Genomic DNA, 22,943 nt, shown 5'->3' with positions numbered 1-22,943 from the left:
GCTGTTGATGCGTTACACAACTGATACCAAACGACAATGAACGCAGCATCCATTGACGATGGGTACACCCCGATAAGATGAGATTGTGTTTTGTTTGTGGGCCCGGTTACAAAATCATTATCGCTACACAGTGACACCAATATCGACAACAGAATGAATGGTTGTGTTGCTTACTTTATTAGGTAGGTTTCAGCGATAAAATGCTGCTCCCCTGGACCAACAGGCAATGTCATACGGTCGATTTTTGTCGGTACCTGTGCGGTCTGGAGATCATAGAACGATATTGCTGCCAAATAATACACGTGTAATGTCCTAGGCCGATTTGCACACTGAAAAAGAAAACCAAACGTCATGAAACAGAACGCTGCAACGCGATATGCTTGCAAAAGAAAAAGAAACTCACTGGAATTTTGCTCCCATCCGACGTACGCTCCGAGGGCCTTATTTTCCTTCACCAGCCAATCGTACAGCGGTTGGAAGTACTCGAGCAAGGCTTCGGCACTCATCTTGCGCTGTCCAGTAAGTACCTCCATCGCATCAGGCCACGGTTTCGAAGAGCCCATGGCCAACATCGCCTTTAGCGCATTACCCGCCTCAGCGCTCTGGTAGATATCGCAGTTGTTGATCGTTTTCTCCGGGTCACCTTTAACGTACTGGCCGGCTTTCTCACAAGCTGCCTGATGGAACTGGAACTGTACCAAGTACGACACGAAGTATCGCAGATACTCGACATCTGCCGACACGTGGTACTTGGCGGCAGCATCGAAGTCACTCTCACTGCGCATCACCGGAGGCACGACCCCGGAGTACTTCGAGCGCATCTCCCAGAACTTGCAGTTGTAGTTCTCGGGCTTGATATCACCGCGGAAGATCTCCCAGCGGTACTTGTCGAGCGTGTACGCGAACGGCAGGAACACCAGCTTCGACAGACCGGCTTGGTAGAACTGATTGAGCTTCGATTCCTCGTCCAACACGAAGTCCTTCAGGAGACCGATCTTCTCGAGATGCTTTGGTGTCGATACGGAGAGCGATAGGACGTCACCGACGGCCTCATGGAAGCCAGGATTCGCTCCCTCACGGTACACACTAGGCTGATGTTGGTACTGCAGATAATACTGGATGTGGCCCAGCTCGTGGTGTACTGTGAAAAAGTCCTCCATGTTGATACGCGTGCACTGCTTGATGCGAACGTCATCCTTTTTGTAGAAGTCCCACGCACTGGCGTGACACACAAGCTCCCGTCCGTCGTTGGGTTTCTCGAGGATGCTCTTCTCCCAGAATGTGCTGTAGGTCAGCAAGCGAGTACGGAATAAACCATTAGACATTGTGCATTATTCCTTCCAATCTCGGGCTACTTACGACGGCAGTTTGGTCATGTTCAGTGACTGGAAGAACTCATCACCCATCTGGAACATCTTGACAGCGGTGTAACCCTGGCGGACCATCTCTTCTGTCACATCGAGCAACTTCTTATCGGGGAACGGTGTCGTAATATCAGCAATATTGTCCCACGTCTGTCCCCACATGTTCCCGAGCAGGTGAATGGGAATTGGACCCTTTTCGGAGACAATATCGTTGCCGTAGTGCTTTCGCAGGCGGTATCGCACGTAAGCGTGGATTTGTTCGTACAGTGGACGAATTTGTTCGATCGCTGCGTTGACCTGTGCCTCGAACGTGTCGTCCTCGTACGCATCTAGCCAGTATTCAGCTCCCGAGGTAAAATCTGAAATGCATCGTACGATCGATGGATGAATATTCTGTCTCCCTTACACGTGAGCTCCACACTCACTGTTCAGATTGGCGGCCTCGCGGTTCAGCGTGACGTACTCATCGAAGTCCTTTCGCACCGGTTTACCAGCGACCGCGTGCCACTGCACCCAGTAGTGCTTCAGCTCCTCCGGATCACGACTCTTCGCGAGCGTCTCCGTTAGCTCCGGCTCGAGACCAAAGTTGCAGTTCGACTCGTTCCGGTACTGGCACACCTTGGCGGTGGCATAGTTTTCCTGCATCCTCGAGATGGCATCGACGAGCTGCGTGAACTTCGCCTCGTCCAGCGCTGCGTATCCGAGATCAGTCAGCTTCTTGATACGACGCTTCAGATCCGCATCCTTAAAGCTGTTGAAATCGTACATCCGCAGCTCCCGGGCGACTTCCTGCAAAGGAAAGGATGCAAAAGACCGTCCAAAGAGAAGGTGTTAATAGGATAAAAACTGTGCTCGTTCTCTCTGCTACACTCGTGCAGCCAACCCGGACGTTTGCGATCACCACTTAACGGGAGGGTGGCCAGCTGAATTAGCACCTTCCAAAACGCGGCATTATCCAGGGCCACCTTCATCGACAGCTCGGCCGTGTAATCGGTGATGTTTGACTCGTAGTCCCACGAGGCAATGGTTTCATCGTACGTACGTTGCACCACCGACGGTTCCACCGATCGCAGGTACATCCGCACGATGCTCTCCACCGTCAGAGGTGCCCTCTCGATCCGGCCAAAACTTTCGCCCACCAGCACCAACCAGCACCAGAAAACCGGCCGCATCATCCCCAAACGAGATCGCGAATCCCCGTTCCACACGCGGCGTCCAACGATCGGCAAATGAATTGTGCTCCACCGCTCGACCGTAACTGCGCGATTCGAACCCAATTCTAGCTTTCGGCTGTGTGGGGGGTTTGGGATGGATCACGTGTGCTACGAAAACGGGGTAGAAGATGATGCTCACCCTGAGGGCCGGTGGGAGCAATGGCAAGAAGCATAAAAAAAAACGAAACTCGCGCCATCGAAATCGGACGCTTCCCTCCGCTTCACGATCGTTCTACTCGCGGGTGCTTTATCGCACACGAGAGGGGGAAAAAAAAACAGATTCCGCGGGGGTTTAGCTGCGCTGTGTGCGTGTGTCGTTCATAATTGACCGCTCGCATAGACCCGCGAGCAGCCCATAAAAGCTAATTTATCATGGTCACCGTGATGACGTTTCCACCACGGGATGGCACGCCGAAGGGGGTGATTGACGGTGAAAGGAAGTCATCCGATTTCGGTCGGCCATCTTTTCTTTGCTCACCATCGGAAGCCGGTGATCGCTGCGGTGACAGGATCTTCCGTCGGTGATCGTTGTTTGCGCACGTTGTACGTCGGTGATTGTTATCACCCAGCGCCAGCGCGGGATGCCATAAATATCAGATCCAAACCGATGCGTCAACCGGTTCGCGGTGGTTTGTCGCAGGTCGTGCGCTATGATTGTGAACTACCAAAAATAGCCGCCAGATGATAGGCGCAAACGTCTGTGAGATCATGGATCCACACCGAAGGGTGTTCTGGAAACACTGCTCATGGCGCTCAGCCCACCGGTAGGGGTGGGATTTTCTACGATGATCTAAGCCGATCGGCTTAACTGACGATACAAAAGCGACCTTCTCACGCGAGACCTTGTGCGAATGCACCCCGATAACTCGAGCCCTCCTCGGTCAACTGCTGCTAACGACATGCATACAAACCAGCCGCGAATCGTTACACGGCATAATCCACCCTCTAGCGCAAGCGATCGCACCTTGAAAAACTTCGCATTGCGCGCTGCGGCCTCGTTGCGCTGCTTCAACGTCTGCTCGGTGATGTTGGATTCGTAAGCCCACGAAAGCTCGGTCGCGTTGTTGTTGCGCCCCAACAGCTCCTCCTCCAGGTCAGCCACGTAGCGCTGGGCGGCCAGTTCGCTACGTTCCAGCTCGGGATCGGTGGCTACGATCGGTGCGATCAGCCCTAACACCAGCAGTAGCCCTACGCGGGCGTACGTTCTACGCGGTTGCACGTGCGTCATTTGTTCCGAGGGTTTAGATGACAACTGGCTCGGACGCACCCGGTGAAAGCCCTCTTATAGCCGGCGGTTCCTCGCGAGGGCGAGCACGCGCGATCGCACGCCCGCCTGCATTAAACAACAGCAGAATAACGAAGACCCATCAAGAAGGAGAACCGGCACCGTGGGGGATGAAAACTGGAATTTGTGGTTCGATTTGCGCGTGCAATTATGGTGAATTAAGAAGGGCATTGCCCTCGGCTGCTCACGATCGTGAGCAGTGTGTTTAGTATACGTTAAAAAGTGCTTAAGAATTTGATAAGCCAAAAAGCAAAACAACTACCACTGGCTAGGGAGGGGGCTTATCTCGCGATCTACTTTCTACTCACTCCATTTGATCGGTCAAGTTTCGATGGTGAAGTTAATCCTCAAGCGAAACGCCACGATCAGGAGTGGAGGAATAATAAAAATCTCCCATGCCAGCATAAAAATAACAACATCCAAATGCAGCCTTCCTTTCCGGTTTTTTGGCTCGGTTGCTCGGACAGCTGATGAGGGAGAAACGCTGGAAAGCATTATCCCAAAACCCGTTTTGGTGGAACCTCGAGGAAGATCAAGATCACAGGCGACAACTCGCGACGCGTGATCTTCCAGCATGAAGCGAAAAAGGATCGACAATAAACCAGTTCAACGAAAGTGATGTAAAATGTAGACCAGGGATGACGACCATCCCACGCGCACGTCCTTCGACGTCTTCGATTGGCGATTGAGATGAGGGAAAAATATTCCCTCAACACGATCATTTGGGGGAAATGGGTTCTTTTAAGCTGCGGATCACGTTAGGTGACACTCCCGTTAGATTTCCCCCAGGTTGTGATGTAACTAGACACACGTTTCGGTACCTTCAGGAAGCCCGACTGCTCGTCAACGGCATCGTTGCGCATATCGAGCGTATCGTCGGTGATGTTCGTCTCGTAGTTCCAGGATTGCAGCGTAGTGTTGTAATTGATTTCCAGAATATTGTTCTCCTGCTCATCAAGAAAGTCGAGGGCCGCTTTTTCGCTCGCTAGAAGGTGGCTATTTCCAGACGGTGCTAGGGCTCCAGCCGATAAGCCAATTAACACCAGCAACACAATCACTAGCTCCATCGCGATGTTTGCCATGGCGACGATAATAGGACGAATCCGAGTGGCCCTTGGAATCAGTTCACTACGTGCGGGCGCGTTTTTACGCGGCCAAGTTCGGAGAAACTCTGGGGCGCATTACGCCGCTGGGATCGTTTTTATATCAAACGCATTTACGCTGATCGGTGACAGAGCGACAAGGGGGATGCGAATCTATCGAGTATTTATCACATCACGAGATGTTTATCTACTTCCACTTACGCCGCGGAACTTCGTCTTACTGTGCGATCGATCGGTCCGGGTCGGAATTCGCCGATAATCGATCGACGGTGGCGTTTCGTTGGTGTGTTAGAAATGTTACGCTCTGATTGAAAAGTTCCCGTGGGTGGAAATCTTCCCTAGCAAAGAATCTTACCAGCAATAATTTATTGGCATTTATTTGACAATATTGGCCCTGGTCTGTAATGTCCCATCCAGGCTATTAAATCGAATGACGCAAGTAAGACTGAGCGTGTATGAACGAGAGAATTTCAGCCGCAAAGGAGGAAACCGGTTTTAAACGCTTATCAATTCAAGGCAAATTTATTTGTCTGGAACATCCAGGATCGCTTCACGCCCATCCTGCGGAGGTCGACTTCCAATGTACCACAACCTTGAACAAGAACATGTTTTCAAGGCTTTCAGAACTTGCCTTTGCTTACCGGCGTGTGTGAATGTATGCATTTAAATGCGAGAGTTTATGTCTAAAAAGTCACTAAAATTTTATTAACAGTCAATGTGAAAACAAATAAAACGAACTATGTTGCAGGAGCTTTATGGTAGATGGCGTTTGCGTCATGCTTAAGCCGTAATGAAGTCAATCGGGTGTGAGGTACACTCTGCAATACGAAACGGATGACAAGAGTAATAAATTTGTCGCTTCTTTTTCACACCGATATTGGTTTACTTACTCTCGGATTCGGTCCAGCCAACGTGCGCTCCAACGCGCTTGTTTTCTGCCAACAACCACTGGTACAGAGGATCGAAATACTCCAGAATGGCGTCTGCACTCATCCTACGCTCTCCGGTCAGCACTTCCATTGCATCTGGCCATGGTTTCGAGGATCCAAGAGCAAGCATTTCCCTACGTGTAAAAAGAGAAAAAAAAATAGCTATAGCCTTCTTTCCCTACGTGCCTGCGTGAAGCTTTTGATGGTTTACTTCAACTTATTTCCGGCTGCTGTGCTCTGGTAGATGTCGCAGTTGTTGAGCGTTTTCTCAGGATCACCCTTTACGTACTCGCCCGCTAGGGCACAGGCAGCTCGGTGGAACTGGAATTGAATCACGTACGACACGAAGTATCGCAGATACTCGACATCAGCCGACACGTGGTACTTGGCCGGTGGATCGAAATCCTGCTCCGAGCGCACAACCGGAGGCTCTACACCAGAGTAGCGCGATCGTAGCTGCCAGAACTTGCAGTTGTAGTCCTTGGGCTTGATTTCGCCCCGGAACACTCCCCAGCGGTACTTGTCGAGCGTGTACGCGAATGGCAGGAACACCAACTTCGTCACACCGGCCCGATAGAACTGGTTGATCTTCACCTGTTCATCCTCCTCGTAGTCCTTCAACAGGCCCACCTTTATGAGATGCTTCGGAGTCGCTACGGAGAGTGACAGGACATCACCGACGGCCTCGTGGAACCCAGGGTTTGCTCCACCTCGGTACTCAACGGGTTGATTCTGGTACTGCAGGTAATACTGGATGTGACCCAGCTCGTGATGTACCACGAAGAACTCGCGCATGTTCACGCGAGTGCACTGCTTGATGCGCACGTCATCTTTCGAGAAGAAGTCCCACGCACTTGCGTGACACACCAATTCCCGACCGTCGGCGGGCTTCTCCAGGATGCTCTTCTCCCAGAACGATCTAGTGGAAAGCGGAAACCTGTTAGCTAAAACCAACACAAAATAGCGGCGATTTTCTTACGCAGGTAGCTTCGTCATGTTAAGCGAGGTGAAGAAGTCATCACCCATCTGGAACATCTTGATCGGGGTGTACCCTTGGCGGATCATCTCATCGGTGACATCCAACAGCTTCTTCTCCGGGAAGGGCGTTGTAAAGTCAGCGATCTGTAAGTGAAGCATTCAAGCGGGTTTAACGAGCGATCATCACGAGCCAGAAAGATCATCATCACCATCAGCCTTACATTATCCCACGTCTGTGCCCACAGGTTGCCAAGTAAATGCATCGGAATGGGACCAGTCGGTGAAACCAGCTTGTCGCCGTACCTCTGCCGCAACTTGTATCGGACGTACGCGTGCAGCTGTTCGTACAGTGGCCGTATCTGTTCGATAACGTCATCGACCTGCTGCTCGAACGTGATGTCGTCGTATTCCTTCAGCCAAACGTCCGCACCGGAGCTGAAATCTAGTGGATGGAATCGCTCAACGATGATGTCGCCTTGGAGTCAACCGGTGTACTTACTATTCTGGAGAGCGGCTTCGCGGTTCAGGTCAACGTACTTCTGGAAGGAATCACGTACCGGCAACCCAGTCGCGTTGTACCACTGCACCCAGTAGTGTTTCAGCTCTTCCGGATCGCGATGGTTAGCAAAGATTTCCGTCAGCTCCGGCTCGAGCGAGAGATCACACTTGCTTGAATCACCATACGCACAGAACTTTGCCTTCGCGTAGTTCGATTCCATGTTAGCGATCGCTCCAAGCAGCTCACGGAATTTATCCTCCGGCAGCACGGCATAGTTCAGTTTCGAGAGCTTTTTGATACGACGTTTCAAATCGTCGTTCTCCAACTGATCGGTAGACAATTCGCGCAGCTCGTGGGCAATGTTCTGTAGGACAAAAAAAAGGACAAACGAAGCGTTAGTCATTTAACCACGTGCACTCACAAAATGGTCGACACCTCCATCACGTACCTTTGCCTCCTGGGCAAACTCAGCCGCGGCTGCCGTCTTCTTCACGAGGTTAATCTGTGTCAAGTTCGATCCGTACGCCCAAGCGGCTAACGTTTGACGCGCTTTCGCTTGCTGATAACGCAGCTCGATCGCTTCGAGTGATTGGCGAACCTCGGCCTCAGACATCGTGGCTTCCTCCGCCGAACGACGGTGAACGGGTCCAGCAGCGATGGTGGCCACGGATAGCAGCACTAGCCAGGCTACCGACCAGCTCGTCCCGATCGTCATAATTGAGCAGGTTGCAGAGAATTCACACCAAAAAATTAAACACTTCCATGAGCTGTTGGAGGAAAAACGATAACGAGTTGCTTCGACACCGTCAGACAGAACCTAATCACTGCTTTCTCCTGGAACGACTGCACAAAGATGTTCCTAACGCTATCAGCGTCACTAGTAAACTGAACGAGCCGATCGGCTTCTGCTCGCAGATCACTAACGAAACGCTGTTCAATTGGATTTGACCCCTTGATCCTGTTAGATGAGAAGCTCGGAGATCAGCTCCGATGACGCTCATCGGGTTTCTTTCTCTCAAAATCAGAACTCCCAGAAGCCAACGGCCAGGTTTAAGTGTGTTTAAGTTTAATTTTTGGTTCGACTTTTTCTCTTTATTGATGATTTCTTCTTCGTAAAGGACGGGAAATAAGTTTACTTGTTCCGAATTCGTCGAGGCTGGACATATCGATTTCGATTGGCGCGCGATACGCGACGCTTGAGATCAGAATTTGGTTTGATTGATTAGATTAACTGTGGCTCTCCACGCTACCCATAATACCTGCGTTGCGGTTGATTCGTTCGTAATTCGTTTTAAAAAATCTAGACAACAAAATTATGCTACCGATAAAAGTTAGTAAAACGGCTAATAGTAGTCCCTCCGGAGGATCCAATCGATCGCTCCCAGCGAAAGCTCGCTGCCTGAGGGAGGTTGTCACTCGCATGCGAGAGAAGGAGAAAAATAGAGAGCTTGCCCGCCAGTGGTAAATGGCGAATATATGCAGCGCTGGCTGAGCCCTGGCGAGTCGAAAAAAGTCTTCTGCGTTACAGCTGTGGCCCTGTGTGTAATGTTTCGTGTAGGTGTGGGTGTAGAAATTCCCCTCCGCCCGGAGGAGACGAACGAGTGCGTGTGCACTTGCAACTGCATAATAGCATCGCTTTTTCGCAATGGATTCGCATTCCCTTTGGCGGCAACCAAACTGTGCTCGTGTACAAAATAACTGCTAACCTCTGCGCTTTAGCTCGCAAGCACTCACATTCCTTCGTCGCTGGTCCTGCATATCCTGCCGATCCGATGATCCTGGTTTTTTGTTCTAATTCAGCTAAATTTCGCCCCCACACTCAAAGATCGATCGTAAAAAGCCACCACCACGTTTTACGCTAACACCACTGATTGCATTATGTGTCTACCTAGTTCGTGCACCTGGAGTATTTGATTGGAAAAAATGGGAAAAATGGACGCCTGGCCGCCATCACTGTGTCGGTGCACGGCGTCGGGTGTTACCGAGGCATCCGGCACGGCTGAGTAGGTGCCGCTTCCAGCCACCATCCAGCGGAAGCAGAACATCGTCATGACACAGAGGGCATCGGGCAGCACCCGTCGTTAACTCTGCAATGAGACACGATGAAGCGGAATGTGGCATTAATCCGCGATCAGTTCGAAACTCATTCAAAGCAAGTCTTGTACCTCTGCAGAAGTCCTCCATCAGGTGGTACTCGTAGAGGTCCTTGTGTACCGATTCCGTGCATCGTTCGCACGACAAATAGCTCGTTTTGGCCTCACACTCATCTGGAACAATGAAATGGATCGTTTTAATTGCCACCTGCCGTACGATCGTGATCGCTAGTGATCAATCTTACGTATCAGATGCCCGGACAAGGCCGCCACCTCCAGGATCTGGCTGCACTGAGGACATTTGGTGAGCACGGGGCATGCCTTCCAGTAGTGCTTATCCAGCTGAGTTGGGTCCCCGTGACAGATCCAATCGCAAAAAGGACATCGTCTAGAATGGAAAAAATGGTGCTTTGAACAACTGCAACGGTTCTGGGTTCTCAGGAACCTCGTCCTGTTACTTACAGCTCGTTCTCCATCCCTTCGAACGAGTCCGAATTCGAGCTCTTGCGTGATCCAGCACCATTCTCAGGACCCGTTCCCGGCAGGAACCCGATCGTGCTGTCGTACATAGCCGTCTTGTGTTGGGACAGCTTCGTGCGATCCTTCCCGTTGCAGTGCGCGCTCCCAACGTCCAGCTTATCGTAGTAGGTTGCGCTTCCATTGCTGTCCCGGCCTGAGGTGTCATCTGCGGATACCACCGTCACGGGAGGTTCCACGGTAGCCCATGGCGCATGATGTCCAATCGCGTGGCCACTCTTGCTCTTGATGATGCCCGCAGTCGTCGCGTCCAGCCGCCGGACCGGGCTCGAGTTGGTATCCTGCAATTTCATGGAACTGAAACTAGACTGCCAACTGGTCTGCGTGTCGGAGAAACTGACGATCGTGCGGCCATCGTAGCGCAGGTTCTTGTTACGGATCTCCACCGGTGGTGAGCTCTTCGAGCTGCTGGACATCGGTGGTGAGCAGATGCCGGCGAATGACGACGGTCCACAGAACTGCTTATTCTCCAGCATTTCCTTCTTGCGCTGGAAAGGGCGAGAAAACGATGGACGACCATTAGAATGGGAAAGGCGAGCTTTAACGGGACATAAAGGCATCGACGCACCTGGAGATCAATCTTATCGAACTCTGTGAAGAGCTGTCGGTAGAGCAGGTTCCGACGAGTGACATCATCATCCGGTGGGAGTTGTTTGCGCACCAATCGCGGGTTCACCTTGTACACCAGTAGAAGGACTCGTTCGGCAACCTTTCGCACTGATTCGGCCGGATGGTGGATACCGGAACAGCCTGCCTCCGAGAGTGTCCGACAGGCGAGCCCACTCTGCTTGTCGTTTGAGATGCCCTGACTCAGGACGAGCTGTTCGAGCATCTGCATGCGACTCAACGCCAACCGGGGATGAGTTCCGTTGCCAACAGGGCGTGAAAGGGCTGGAGCGATGAGATGTTGCTCACGCACTTCCGGACAAGCCGCAATACTGAGGATCGTGTGTTGGGCGAGTGTGTGCACACGTGCGGAAGGATCACCACTCTTCGATAGCAGCTCAGGTAGAAGTCGATCAACTGATCGTGCTACCTCACTAGCTGATACACTGTCGGAAGATAGTTTAAGAGAGGTTAGTTCGATGTTCGAAGCCTACTGACAAGCTGTTAGGCTTACCGATTAGGGACGAACTCCATGAAAAGACTCCGCACTGACTCCGTGGCTTGGCTGAACACGGAGAACACCGCATCGCGTACGCCTCGATGCAGCAGTAGTGTAGCACCTCGGCATATCTTATTCGGGCCAGCTTGTGCCGCTTGGAGCTGTGGTTCTGGTTCAATCTCCTGCTTTAGGATGCCACGCAGGCGTATCAAACCTTCCTCGCGATCGGTGAACTGTCGCGAGTAGATCAACTCCACTAGCTCCATGCCAAAGATCAGAATCGGCAGCGCTGCCTGGCGGCGTTCTCGATCGTTCAGCTTGCAACGGATCTTGCCACCTTCCTGTTCGATGATGGCCGTACCCTGACACTCGCGAAGGAAGTCGTTGGTGTGGGCGCTATGGAAAGCGAAATACGAATAAGGAACTGAGACCTATCTGCTGGGTTTTTACCTTACCTAAGCGTAGGAATCGCTCGTTCGTCGTAATCCTCGTAGCTGTTGCGTGGAGCACTCTTGTTCCGACGTCGCAGTGATCCCGTATTCGTGGGCGATCGCATCGGACTACGACCCTTGTGGCTCAACAGCGGTGACCCGTGTGCCATCTCGTCCGGTCTGGTAAGACTCTGCTGGGAAGTACGTCCTTCGGGCTTTACCGGAACACTTCCAGCGCTCGAACCGGACGCCGAATTGCTGGTGGTGGTGGAGTCAGTTGCATCACTGGCTGGTAATTTCGCACCCTCTAGCCCAGCGTGCGTGTGCATGTGGTGTGCGTGGGGCAGCGTGGAATCAGCGGACAGTGCACTGGCCACATCCTGCAAGCTGGGCGGTGAAGGCAACGTTGGCTTGGAGGCGTACAGCTCCGAACAGGAGTCATTACTCGTGACGCTTTTGTCGCTTTGCAGCAGCAACTCGACTCGCAGCTGATCGAAGACGGCCTTTCGGTACATCTCGATCTGCTCCTTGCGCAACCGAGCCGTCGTGAAGTCCTCCGCTTGGACAGCCTGTCGTTTGGCCAGTGCATATCGGCCCAGACGCTCACCAGCAGTTCTGAGCGCTCCCATGCAGAGTTTCAGCTTCCTCGCGTACTCAAAGCGTTCGTCTGGAAAATGATAAAAACGTTCACAGACTCTCGTTTGGTAGGGACCGGTAATAGGACCTTACCTTGCACGGCTTGCACTTTTAGGAGCTCCATCTTGCGGACCACCTCACAGATGCTCTCCTCCACGTACATCGAGTACGATAGATCGTCACAGGCCGATGCCAGCGAGCTGGTTAGCGTGTCGATGTTGGCTGGTACGGCATTTAGCAACGCCGACACGTTGCCCTGGGATGCGGCTAGTTCATCAGCCGTTAGTTCCTCTCCGAGGATGTTGATGGCCAACAGCGCCACCTGGTTGTCCTTGTTGAATTGGTTTGGGTGAGCTGGACCCAACCGTAGCTTCAGGTGAGAGCCCACCTTTGGGGCGACGGTAACGCTCTGGAGTTCGCGCGAGGTGTAGTTGGTGCTGGCGTTGTCGGACAACGCCACAAAGCCCATATACTCGAAGCTCTGGCTCGAGGGCGTGCTGGGGGCGCTTTTGCTCGAATAGTGGATCCATAGCTCGATGCGTTCCGCTGGAAGGATGGACGCACGGTTGGAGCGAGAAAAACAGGAATCCCGTCATTAATTACTTAAGCCGGAGTGTCATGTCATGCACGCAATTAATTGCGAACCCAAGTTTGATCAATTTGAATACCGCTGAGTCACATAACATGCCGGTCGTTTAGCCGCAAGGATAATCGATATAATCGGCTGAAATCGTGCCAAAAAAGGGACAGAGTGGAAAGATAGAAACGTGTGTATGTGTGTTTGTGTTTCTCTCTCTCTCTCTGTTCTCTCGCTTTCCTTTCCTACGATCGTTTCCCGCATGCCCATTTTCCACTCTATTTGTCAATTAGCCCATGTTTACTGGGCTATTTTTGGGGTGACGGCAGCCAGCAAAACACCGGAAACGGCCGGCTATCACGTTCGCACACTGTCGCACGGTACCCGGACATAAACACCGTAAAATGCGCCACGTGTTTACTACCACCACACACGAGGCGACCACACGCGTTCACCAGGAGAACAACAACATTTTCCGGGTCGGTTCATGAGCGGAGTTTTCCCAAACCGGAATGAACCACAAATGAACGCTTGCTTCCGTTCCGCATCGCCTGTGCGGGAAAGGATACTTACGGATGTAGTACTGATGCGCCAGGACCTGTATCCGCACGATGCGGGCTGGATGGAAGAACCGCAGGACGATTTCTTTCGGGCTGACGGAGCTGTCCGCGTTCGAACGCCAACCGTGCACGGTTGGGTTGTGGCCGTTCAGCTCGCTGGCCGGATAATCCGAGTCCTCGTCTGCATCGGGGAGATAAGCGTAGAGAAGGAAAAGCATGCATACTGAGTCAACCCGCCAGGATGTTGCGTATCGTATCGGAAACGGGTTTAACTCGAACACCATCGTACCTGAGGCAAACACCACCTTGAACGGAACTTTGCGAGCCATATTCCGTGGGGGCACTGGAACACGAACTTGCGATGGAAAACTTCAACCGTTCCGGCGCATAGCATAGGCTCGGGCAAAATTAGTTCTTGCAATTTTAATTGAACGGCGTTATATAATATTCTTCCGCTTCGCGAACGATGATACTGCAGTCAATTCATTCTGGGTAGTAACGAGCTGGAACGGAGGCTTCTTCGCACCACGCAAGAGCTCGGCCTCATCAGTGGGCTAGCGATGGGTTGGGATGGGATGGGAGGAGACCCACACCACAACCAAACACCCTGGGTCGATTTGCCTAGCACCGCTCACATGCTGGCAGCCGATATGGGGCCCTTTAAACTATGCATGCACAAACTTACGCTCCACCACTATCGATTAAGGATGGCTCGAATGGCTGCTGAGGAGCTTACGTATTGGCCATCACGAACGGAGCAACTCGCTTTCGTCATAATTGAGCGATTAGAACGAACACTTATTCCAACCTGCACAAACTCTGCACATCCCTGGGGGAGAAAGCGCTCAGAAACACAAAGCTCATGCACAATCACACACGCACTCCTGCAAAGGCAACTTTTGTAGCAACGTATTCAGGTTCGTCCTGTGGCGTTTTTTTTCTTCCCTGGGTTTTTCGCGACCGGCTGTGGAGTGCAACAAGGTTGAGTGTGGTTGCTACGACGGATAAGGACACGGACGTCGGAATGCTGTCGTTGAGAATGGGTGGTTTGCAGCCCGGGTCCTGGTCGGACCGAGTCTGGGAAAGATCTGATGCTTTTGGCTGGAAAATGGTGGAAATGAACTGGGCAGGAAAAAACGCTCTCACCGTCATGCGCATCGGCACACGATTCGCACCGTACGGATGCAACTGTCAAGGGTGAAAGGATTCATGCTGGCCATCGTGGGAGCACATGGCATGGCGCAGAGTTGGTTTTGAGAAGCAATTACTGGAAAATAATGCCGATGGGAATGATGTTATCAGTAGGAAGTTTATCTATAAGGAACAGAATGTCGGAAACATAACTAAGGATTTATTTTAAAAACCACTTCTTTGAATACTCCTGAAAGTATTCTATTTAAAAGGATATTGTTTAAGGTATTAATTAGACGATTTTTATTTTAATTAAAATCGGATTGCAAACAATACCTGCTGTGTTAGAGGTTTTTGCATAAGAAAATAATAATTGCTGAAGGGAAACTAATTGTGTCTTGCACAAATAAAAGAATATCTGTTCAATATCAATTGTTGCAACCTGATTGGATAGAATGTCTTGTTTGTTGCATACTTTCAGGCGTATTATAATCAAGGTTGATATAGCTTTCACGTATATCGCGAATTTATATGAAATACTTTGTTATCCTAAGAAACCTCATTGAGAAACTGTTCCATCTATCAAATAGCATGCATTTCCATTAATAAAGACAGTGATTACACAACCAAACTAGTCTAAAGAGCTCCAATAATGGCCCACATGCATCACCCATCTAGACGGTATAGAGTTTTGAGCATGGGGCAATAAACATACGGCCATTGGTTCTGCACAGCCAAGGCAGTTGTCAAAAAATTGTCAAACACAAACAAAAACAAAAAAAAACTGTGAAAATTGTTGTGGAAAATTGTGTGATAAGTGTTTCATGAAAAAACGGTGATTTTCAATACGCTGCGTGCTCAAAACTGTGACTTAATCGTGTGCCGTGTGAAGCTGTACCGTTGCCGTGTCACATCTTATGTCGACAATAGCTCAATCCTACTCCTCATCGTCAGGTAAGCCAAGGTGCCATAAGCCACCACCTTCGCGCTCCGCGCACCCACTCCTCCCATGCTTTCAGCAGTACTCGTGGTGCACGTAGGGCGAAGTCCTGGAGCGTGTTTTAAATCATTCCCAGGCTCCAGACGGTACCTGAGAAACCTTCGGCAGATTATTACGTGGGTCAATGGACTGTGCATGGTAGTGGCGCTAAAATCCGTGTCCCTATGGGGTGAGATTTCGTGCATGCGTGTTTGCGGTCGATGGCTCGAAGATGGCTAGAACCATAATGTAGGCTAGAGAGTGGCTTCCCTTTTGCCCTAGAACCTAGTGCCGTTCGATTTCGGGACCGTCTCAAGAGGTCATCTTTGCCTCGAGGCACAAGATGCGCTACGAGAGCCGCATTGTCGGATGCTCGTTGGTGTTGTTATGTAAACAAGCGTGTGCTCATGAGACCGTGGAGCATGTGGCGTGTGGCGTGTGGAGCCAAAAGACAACAAACGCACGCACTGGTGCAGCTCGAGATGGAGCAGGAAGAAAGCGAATGCAATCCCGCGGTCAGCCATCGTCACATGCATTGTTTTTGCCGTCGTTCTCTTTTGTTTTGCTCGTTTGGTTCTTGCTCTTTTTTTACAGCAGCAGCAGCAGCTCGATTGCGCGCGCTATGCACGTTCCGTAGGCAGCATGCGTTGAAGTTTTTCGATCCTTCCGCAACATGCAGGCGAAGGTAACTTCGATGACGAGCTCGATCGGTGAGAAACAATCCGGATCCCGGATGAGAAAGGGAGATGATACTCGAAGCCGTTCATTACACGGGGTGAGCATCGTGAAGGCTATGTTTAGATGGTCACCGATCACCACGGCGCTGATGGGAGTGAGCATAAGCGGTGACCCGATTTTACTTTTTGTTTTTTGCTCTCCCCCACTCCACTCGACACTCGGACTTTGTAGCCGTGGTCGCGATCGCGAAGAGGTCACTCGCTCGCGGATTGCGACGATCCAAGTCCCCAGCGTGCTGTGCACCGTGAGAAGGCCACACCGTGAAGGGAGAGTGCTGCTGGCCGGAGGGGGAAAGGAGTGGACACTCTTCCCCGGGAATGTCGACCCCGGTTTGGGTGTGTGTGAGCGGCTCTGTTGTCCGCGCCAGACGGTGCCAAACCCTACCTAGGGCCTACCCAGCCCAGCCGGAGTGGACGGAACGGGACGGAAGCGCACCAAAAGTGGAAACGATAGAGAGGGAACAACAAGATCAAGTCACGATTTTTCCGTAACCCCTGCGTCGATCCCGTCCCTCCGCGATCCCTTTTTTCTACCGGTGCCATTTGGCGCTAAGCTAAGGAAGGGTATGCTTTCAATGCTGCCAGGCGCGATCGGCATCGCGCGAGATGATGATCCTCGCCGTGGACTCGGGAGGAAGCATAGCGGAGCATAAAGAAGAAAGAGCTCGGAGGAAACGCACCCGAGCGCGGATGATGGTCACGTTGGGACGCAAAGTTTCATCACCTTCCCCGTGCACAAACAATCTCACACATACAGACGGCGCAGTGCGGTACGCAGGCAAATGTGACTCCGTATTCGGTTGTGCTGTGCTGCAGGAGCATGATTTCCTTTTGCTTTCGGGTTGCTTGGGAGCATAATTCGATCGGTGGAGCTCGCAGCAACCAGACCACCGCCCTGTGTGGGGCCTCTGGGGTTGATTAAATGCTTTGCCTTATGTGTGTATGTGTGAGAGAGAGAGAGAGAGAAAGACACGAGGGAATGGATTGGAATTTTCCCTAAAAGCGGGAACGGCGTGCTTTATGCTGGGTGCGTTGTGAACGGCAAATGGGCGAATTTTGGCGCCACGCCGTTATGTCAGTGACCCTGATAAGCGGCGGCTAATCTATACCGCTCGATGGCCAATCCCAACTCGCCCGTCACTCGATCGAGAAGTATCGAGCCCAAGGGCTTTTTGTTACCGTCCCCTCGTCACTATCGCCCGCGAAGGCGATGAAACGGTGATAAAACCTAACCATGTCTCGATTAATTTGAACGGGAATCCGGGCGTTCGCAACTGGGGTGGCTTAAAATTGGCACCATGAAATCAGATACTTTTTCGTAGCTATCTGTCAATGACGTTCGTTTGCGAGGGAAGGCGTTAAATTGTTGATTACTCTTTCAGTCGAATGGAACGGTACCGAAGCTCTCGTAGCAGTGAACGACAGTTGACTGAATGTCATGGCGACTAATCGGAATCGGAATGGGAAATTAGAAAGCACGCATTTAAGGACGATCTGAAGAAGGATCAAACGGAGTCAGGAGATGGCTTTTACGAAAAAAATGCTTACAAAAATCATATCGTCCGCCATTTAAACTGGCAACCAAACGATCGTTCGCGCCATCTGAGTGCAACAGGTTGCTTACAGTGGCATCATTTAAGTGCAGCTGCAAACGATGCACATTACGGCACCCGTTAGCATCTTCGGCATCTCGTCTGACGATCATCGTCGTCTGCCTGTTTGACAAAGTAGTTGGAAAATTGCACACTTGTTGCTGCCGGCTGCCGTTGCCCTCTGTCGTTGCGGCAATGTAAATGCGGAAAAAGCCAGAGAGGACCTATTTTTAGCGACACAATTTAAAATCACACACTAACCAGGCGTCAACCGTCCCAGAGAGTGGGAGAACGTCTCCCCACGTTCGGGGAGGGGAGGAGGAACGTCTCCATAATTTGTAGCTGTTTGGATAATTTTAGCGGGCCTCGCCTGGTCGCGGGAAGGTGATGCACTTTTTTTTAACGATCATTGTCACATCGGCCGGGGTAAATATGAGAAGAAAAAAACAAGGTGGATGCACGGATTGACGTTGCCATTAGCAGTGGTTCATCCGTGATTTACGTTCCATTTCACTATTGGCATTTAATATCCCGCGGCCCATCCCAGGGAACGGGCTCGAGCAGTTTAACGGCGCTCCAAAACAAGGCCCAAGGATGGGCGCTTTGGCGCGCATCTCGAAATTAATATCGTGCAGGTATGGATGGGTTTTAATTACATTATTTTTCAACTAGTCCTCTCCCATGCGAAAGTTTTATCTCCTCCACCACAAGACGCTCGCTTTTACACATATCTTCCATTAGAGATTTGAAGGTACGGCACGTAAATAAAATGTTTTATTTTCGCCTCCGGTGAAATGGCCCCGGGGTTTCTTTTTTTTTTCCCCGTGTGGTGATGAAATATTCCTTCCCCGGCACATATGGTAATGAGGCATGATAAGGAAGCACCCGGGGAAGCCAGCCGTAGCGCGGACATTAAATGTCACTAGGGCAGAAGCCGGCCCTTGGTCATGCCATGGTACGGGCCCCGTATCAGCTGGAGCCATCTGCCGGACCGAGTGCCGTCCGGCAGCGTGGTTGCGATAATCCAAGATTTACTATTGCCATAACTGGTGGCCTGGTGGCCGGCGGCGTGCTAGGCTGGGTGATGGGACACTTTTCAAATTAAAAACTATATCACTGTGTCGCCGTAAGGGCAGGTGAGCGAACCATCGGGGTTCTGGGTTTCTGAACTCAGGACAAAAACCACAACCATGGCGGGTCATTCACAGGCGTGTGCGTGCGCGTCAGTGTGTGTGAATGGGATTCCTTTTTTTTTTTTGGGGTGCTGTGTGTCCTAGTGGAGACCGTATTTTGACAAACTAATTCATTTCTTGCCTAATTTATTAGCATGTATGCACCCTTCGGACGCGAAGCGACTGACCATCCGCCGTTCGTTCGTCCCGCTTCAATTTGTTAATTAATCCTAATTTTATGAACTTTTATTATTCTACCTGGTGGTGTCTCAATCTCTTGGCTTGTGGCCACCAGGCTCTCTCTCTCTCTCTCGCGCTCTCTCTCAACGAATGGTGCTTTGTTTGCGCATATGTCTTTTATTGTCATTATTGTTATCAAATGTGTACGAACGGGCGGTTTTTTGGGGTCTCGTCCTGGCTTCACACTCCTCAGCGAACAGTTGTGGCGAATGGGTAAACATTTGGGTGGTGTTTGTCTGAAACGGAATAGCTTTACGTTTACGTTATCGCACGCAGAAGCCCAGCTCGTTCCAACACTGCAACGAGGACGAGGTGTCCTTTCTCGTTTGCATACTTTTAAGCCTCCCAATCCAAATGCACCGAGCCCGGAGCGATATTTATCCCACTCGGAAGGGTCGCATCGCCAGCCAACGTATCGTTTACCCGTATCAACTCCAGCGCCATCACTATCATCCCCCAAAAGTGTGTATATTTTATTCACTAAGCACACCGTTTGATACGTACGTCCGTCCGTGTGTGTGTGTGTGTGTTTGCTCAAGTGGCTGTTTCACCATCCCTCAGCTGAACTGGTGGTCCTGGATTCGAACCGTGGGGCCCGATAAACAAGGGCGGTAATAAATTAAAAAAGTGTCAGTTTCGGGCCGTTATCAAAATAATTGATCTTGATACCGCCTGCTCACACTATTCGCGTTCCCTATTGGCGTCCCACGGAGTAGTTTTTTTTTTATTAGGGCCGGAGAACATTCGTTCTCCACACCGTGCCTGCTCTTGGTCTCCGTTTTTCTTCATCGATCTGGCGTCGTTTTCGGTTCCACACCTGCCCTGCAGTGTTACAGTGTGCGAGCACTACACAGCGGTTCCCTTTTGGATGGAGAACCCGCAAAAGTGTCGCATTGGCCACCAGCCGCCGGAACGGAAATGGGGCGTCGTCGTGATCATCCGGGAGCGGGGTTACGATAAGTCGTGTTCTTACGATTCCTTCCATTGGAAATTCTTCCTTTCGTTCTTATAACTCGCTCGCCGGACTCGAAGGAAGCGCACGATCGCTGGTTCGCTCGTTTGGCGGCAGCATTTCGTTTTAATTTCCGAAGTGGAAATTTTCATTTTTCATTATTTATGAGGAATGATGATACACACCGCGGTGGCACGCTGGGAGGCGTTTGCTTTGGGTTCGTTTTTCAATTTATCTACCTTTTGGAGACGGCGATCGGCGACTGTCCGTCTGCTGGTGAGGATCAGGTGAACGTGTGGCGTAATCGGCACAGGATGCCGATAGGACATCAGCCATCAGCCACGTGTCCCGCCCGGCGGTCTCAAGTGGATTGAGAAAATGTATTAAAATTGTAAGCAAGAAAAAAAGAAGAGTTCAAAAAAGAGCAGCAAAATTCAGCCGTGCGCTGAATGTTTTTTTTTTACCATTCGTCCTTTCACTTATTTATGACCGTGTTAAACATAGGATATTATTAGTAGTGCTGCTATATTTGTATGGAACCCCCCCCCCACCTTCCATTACTGAGGCATTCGTTTTTGTGAGGTGATAATAGTCGTTTGCGGAGGCACAAAGCATTCCAGCGCCGGTGCCAGACGCTTTTTACATATTGCGTTTCGTTTTTACGATGGATCGGTCGCCTTTTTTTACTAGTGCACATTTTATTTATTGAATATTCATTACCATTCGAATGCGGGTTTTTCATTCCACTGACTCCGGCAACTCACATTTGCAGCTTCTATTTCTCATGGCGATCTTTAATTAAGATATTAAATGTAATATCATTCGCTGGGAGCTACCCCAAGTGATGGTATGCAATGCGACGGAAAAAATAAATTAAAAAATAAAAAAGGACGCGTCTCAGGCTCAGCGCCACGCGGTCGCTCACCCTGCGGGATAGCAGCGAAAGGGTGTAATCCGAATGTAGGCTACTGATAAATAATGAAGCAGTTATCGAGCCCTAAGAACCTGGCGGCGGCGGCGGTGTATTGGCTTACGCATGGGAAAGGCCCGGTGGCCATGCGGGGTTGAATGTGTTTTTTTCCCCTGCATGAGCCCTCCATTTTCACCCCGACGCACGAGGTGTCCGGTTTTTGCTCGAATGTATTAAATAATAATTATAAATTATGGAACGGCGAATAAAAAATGAGCCACATAAAAACCGACAACTCTCACTCGCCTTCCCGAGCTGTCCTGCTTCCACTTCCCCGAGGGTTCCTCACGAAGAAAGTGAATCGATGCGCAGAAGAGCGGATGAAAAATTCGCTAAACGTTTCATTACGCACATTCTTTTCATATTTCATCGCCGACCGCTGGAGGCGCTTGTTTGGTTGGCTGGTGGGGCTGCAAAAAAAAGGGGGCAAGATAAAATGATAAGAATGAACGCGTGCGGGATAGAAGACGCGCCGTATCGCGAGAACACAACGTATGGAAGTGGAAAGCGAAAGGCGAATGAAAAGAGAGAAAAAAAAGCCCGTCGATGGTCGACATTCTTTGCGGACGCGAATTGATGCGTCCTTCATCCTGAAGGGAGAAAATTGGTATGTTCGTGTTAATGTGCCAGCAAACGGTGGAATCGGCGGGACGGTGACGATGATGAAATATGCCCGTTCCGAGCCCATGAGGGAAGGATAATGCGAGCCAATGATCGCGCGATTATCCAGCGGGCTCCCGGCGTGCAGCAGCCCGGTGCAGCCGATGGCAAAGTGCAATCGATTATATGCGCGAAAGGTGTACGAAAGCGGTCCTGTTCGTGGGGAGGTTTTCGATGAGAACCAAATGGAAATGAATTAACCGTCGCATTCGAGCAACATATCGGGTGTGAGAGCATAAGCTTGTATAAGGCCGAAACAGCTGGTTTTGTTGGGTTCAAAAATGTTTACATAATTCTTCTACCCCTGTACGATCTATCAAAAGTCGTCACGCTGACTTCAATTCCGGTCACCTCCTTAAAGCCAATGTTGTGCGCTAGAATAAGAACCGCGAAACACAAACGCGCAAGTGGGCTTTCGTGTGTACGTGTCTTTTTTGCTGTCCCACGAACCATCCAAAGCGGCACTTTCGCTCCCTTTTGCAACCCCGTACAGGCACCGGAACTAGGTCTCCGTGCGGTTTGAGGCTTGGCTTGGGCCACTTCCTGCAAGGATGGAAGGTAGGTGGGAGGAGGGTTGCATTCGCTCACGAACCCACTCCCACGTCCGTTCGTCGTCACCATCGACCGTATGCACTCTCGCTTTCGTTGCACGTCATCGAATGCACAGGAGGTGGTTGTGTGCGAATTGTAAAATCCTTCCCGCGATGACGTGCCACAGACCACGGAATCTCCCTCCCTCCCTCTCTCTCTCTCTCTCTCTCTCTCTCTCTCTCTCTCTCTCTCTATTTGGTCCGCAACTATCCAGGCTAATGACGGAAGCCAGGGTGACACGAATTGTGACGTCGGAATTGTGTGTCCCGGCGGTTGGAGGGATCTCTCGTGGCCACAAAAATTGTGAATGAACCGGCACGAACGGGTTCGTCCGTGACGCGGCGCCGTCTTTTAATCCCACCCGAACCGGATCGAACCGATGGGGGTGGTGTTAGGCGCACGTACACCCGGCTACGTAGTACGGCAGTGATGAAAAGATCCGACCTTGAACCACATTTGGCCCGGCCTGGACTGTCACGCTCCTCCGTCGCTTTGGCGTGGCAAAAGTGGCGAAAGGAGTCCGCTGCTCCGGTCGGTGGTCCGGGAGCGATGATTGGCCGTTTTCGTGCTGAACGTGCGCCATCGCGGTTTCGCTCGAGTTGAGAGTG

The 22,943-nt window shown here is 51.0% G+C and overlaps 3 protein-coding genes across 3 annotated transcripts; all 3 read right to left on the bottom strand.

Moving 5' to 3' along the window:
- Nucleotides 1–147: 147 nt before the first annotated feature.
- Nucleotides 148–2,147, bottom strand: LOC128727193 (angiotensin-converting enzyme-like). The gene is made up of 4 exons (XM_053821074.1): nt 1,790–2,147; nt 1,360–1,723; nt 404–1,284; nt 148–329 (listed from the first exon to the last, which is right to left on the bottom strand). Exons 1-4 carry the CDS (start codon nt 2,130–2,132, stop codon nt 313–315), a joined length of 1,605 nt encoding a protein of 534 aa, XP_053677049.1. The 5' UTR covers nt 2,133–2,147; the 3' UTR covers nt 148–312.
- A 3,562-nt stretch (nt 2,148–5,709) lies between these two features.
- Nucleotides 5,710–8,087, bottom strand: LOC128722518 (angiotensin-converting enzyme-like). The gene is made up of 7 exons (XM_053816186.1): nt 7,821–8,087; nt 7,373–7,736; nt 7,095–7,315; nt 6,875–7,017; nt 6,107–6,814; nt 5,857–6,029; nt 5,710–5,784 (listed from the first exon to the last, which is right to left on the bottom strand). Exons 1-7 carry the CDS (start codon nt 8,085–8,087, stop codon nt 5,747–5,749), a joined length of 1,914 nt encoding a protein of 637 aa, XP_053672161.1. The 3' UTR covers nt 5,710–5,746.
- Nucleotides 8,088–8,389: 302 nt separating this feature from the next.
- On the bottom strand, nt 8,390–13,640 carry LOC128723568 (centrosomal protein of 104 kDa). Its single transcript, XM_053817324.1, has 10 exons — nt 13,601–13,640; nt 13,325–13,492; nt 12,268–12,720; nt 11,563–12,205; nt 11,123–11,503; nt 10,571–11,054; nt 9,928–10,490; nt 9,711–9,853; nt 9,538–9,639; nt 8,390–9,459 (listed from the first exon to the last, which is right to left on the bottom strand). The coding sequence occupies exons 1-10, from the start codon at nt 13,638–13,640 to the stop codon at nt 9,323–9,325; spliced, it is 3,114 nt and encodes a 1,037-aa protein (XP_053673299.1). The 3' UTR covers nt 8,390–9,322.
- Between the last annotated feature and the right edge of the window lie 9,303 nt (nt 13,641–22,943).

This window comes from Anopheles nili, chromosome 3 (assembly GCF_943737925.1).
Source record: "Anopheles nili chromosome 3, idAnoNiliSN_F5_01, whole genome shotgun sequence".
Taxonomy (NCBI): Eukaryota; Metazoa; Arthropoda; class Insecta; order Diptera; family Culicidae; genus Anopheles; species Anopheles nili.
Note: the sequence above shows the minus strand (reverse complement) of the source record. Positions and strands in the feature narration are given on the sequence as shown.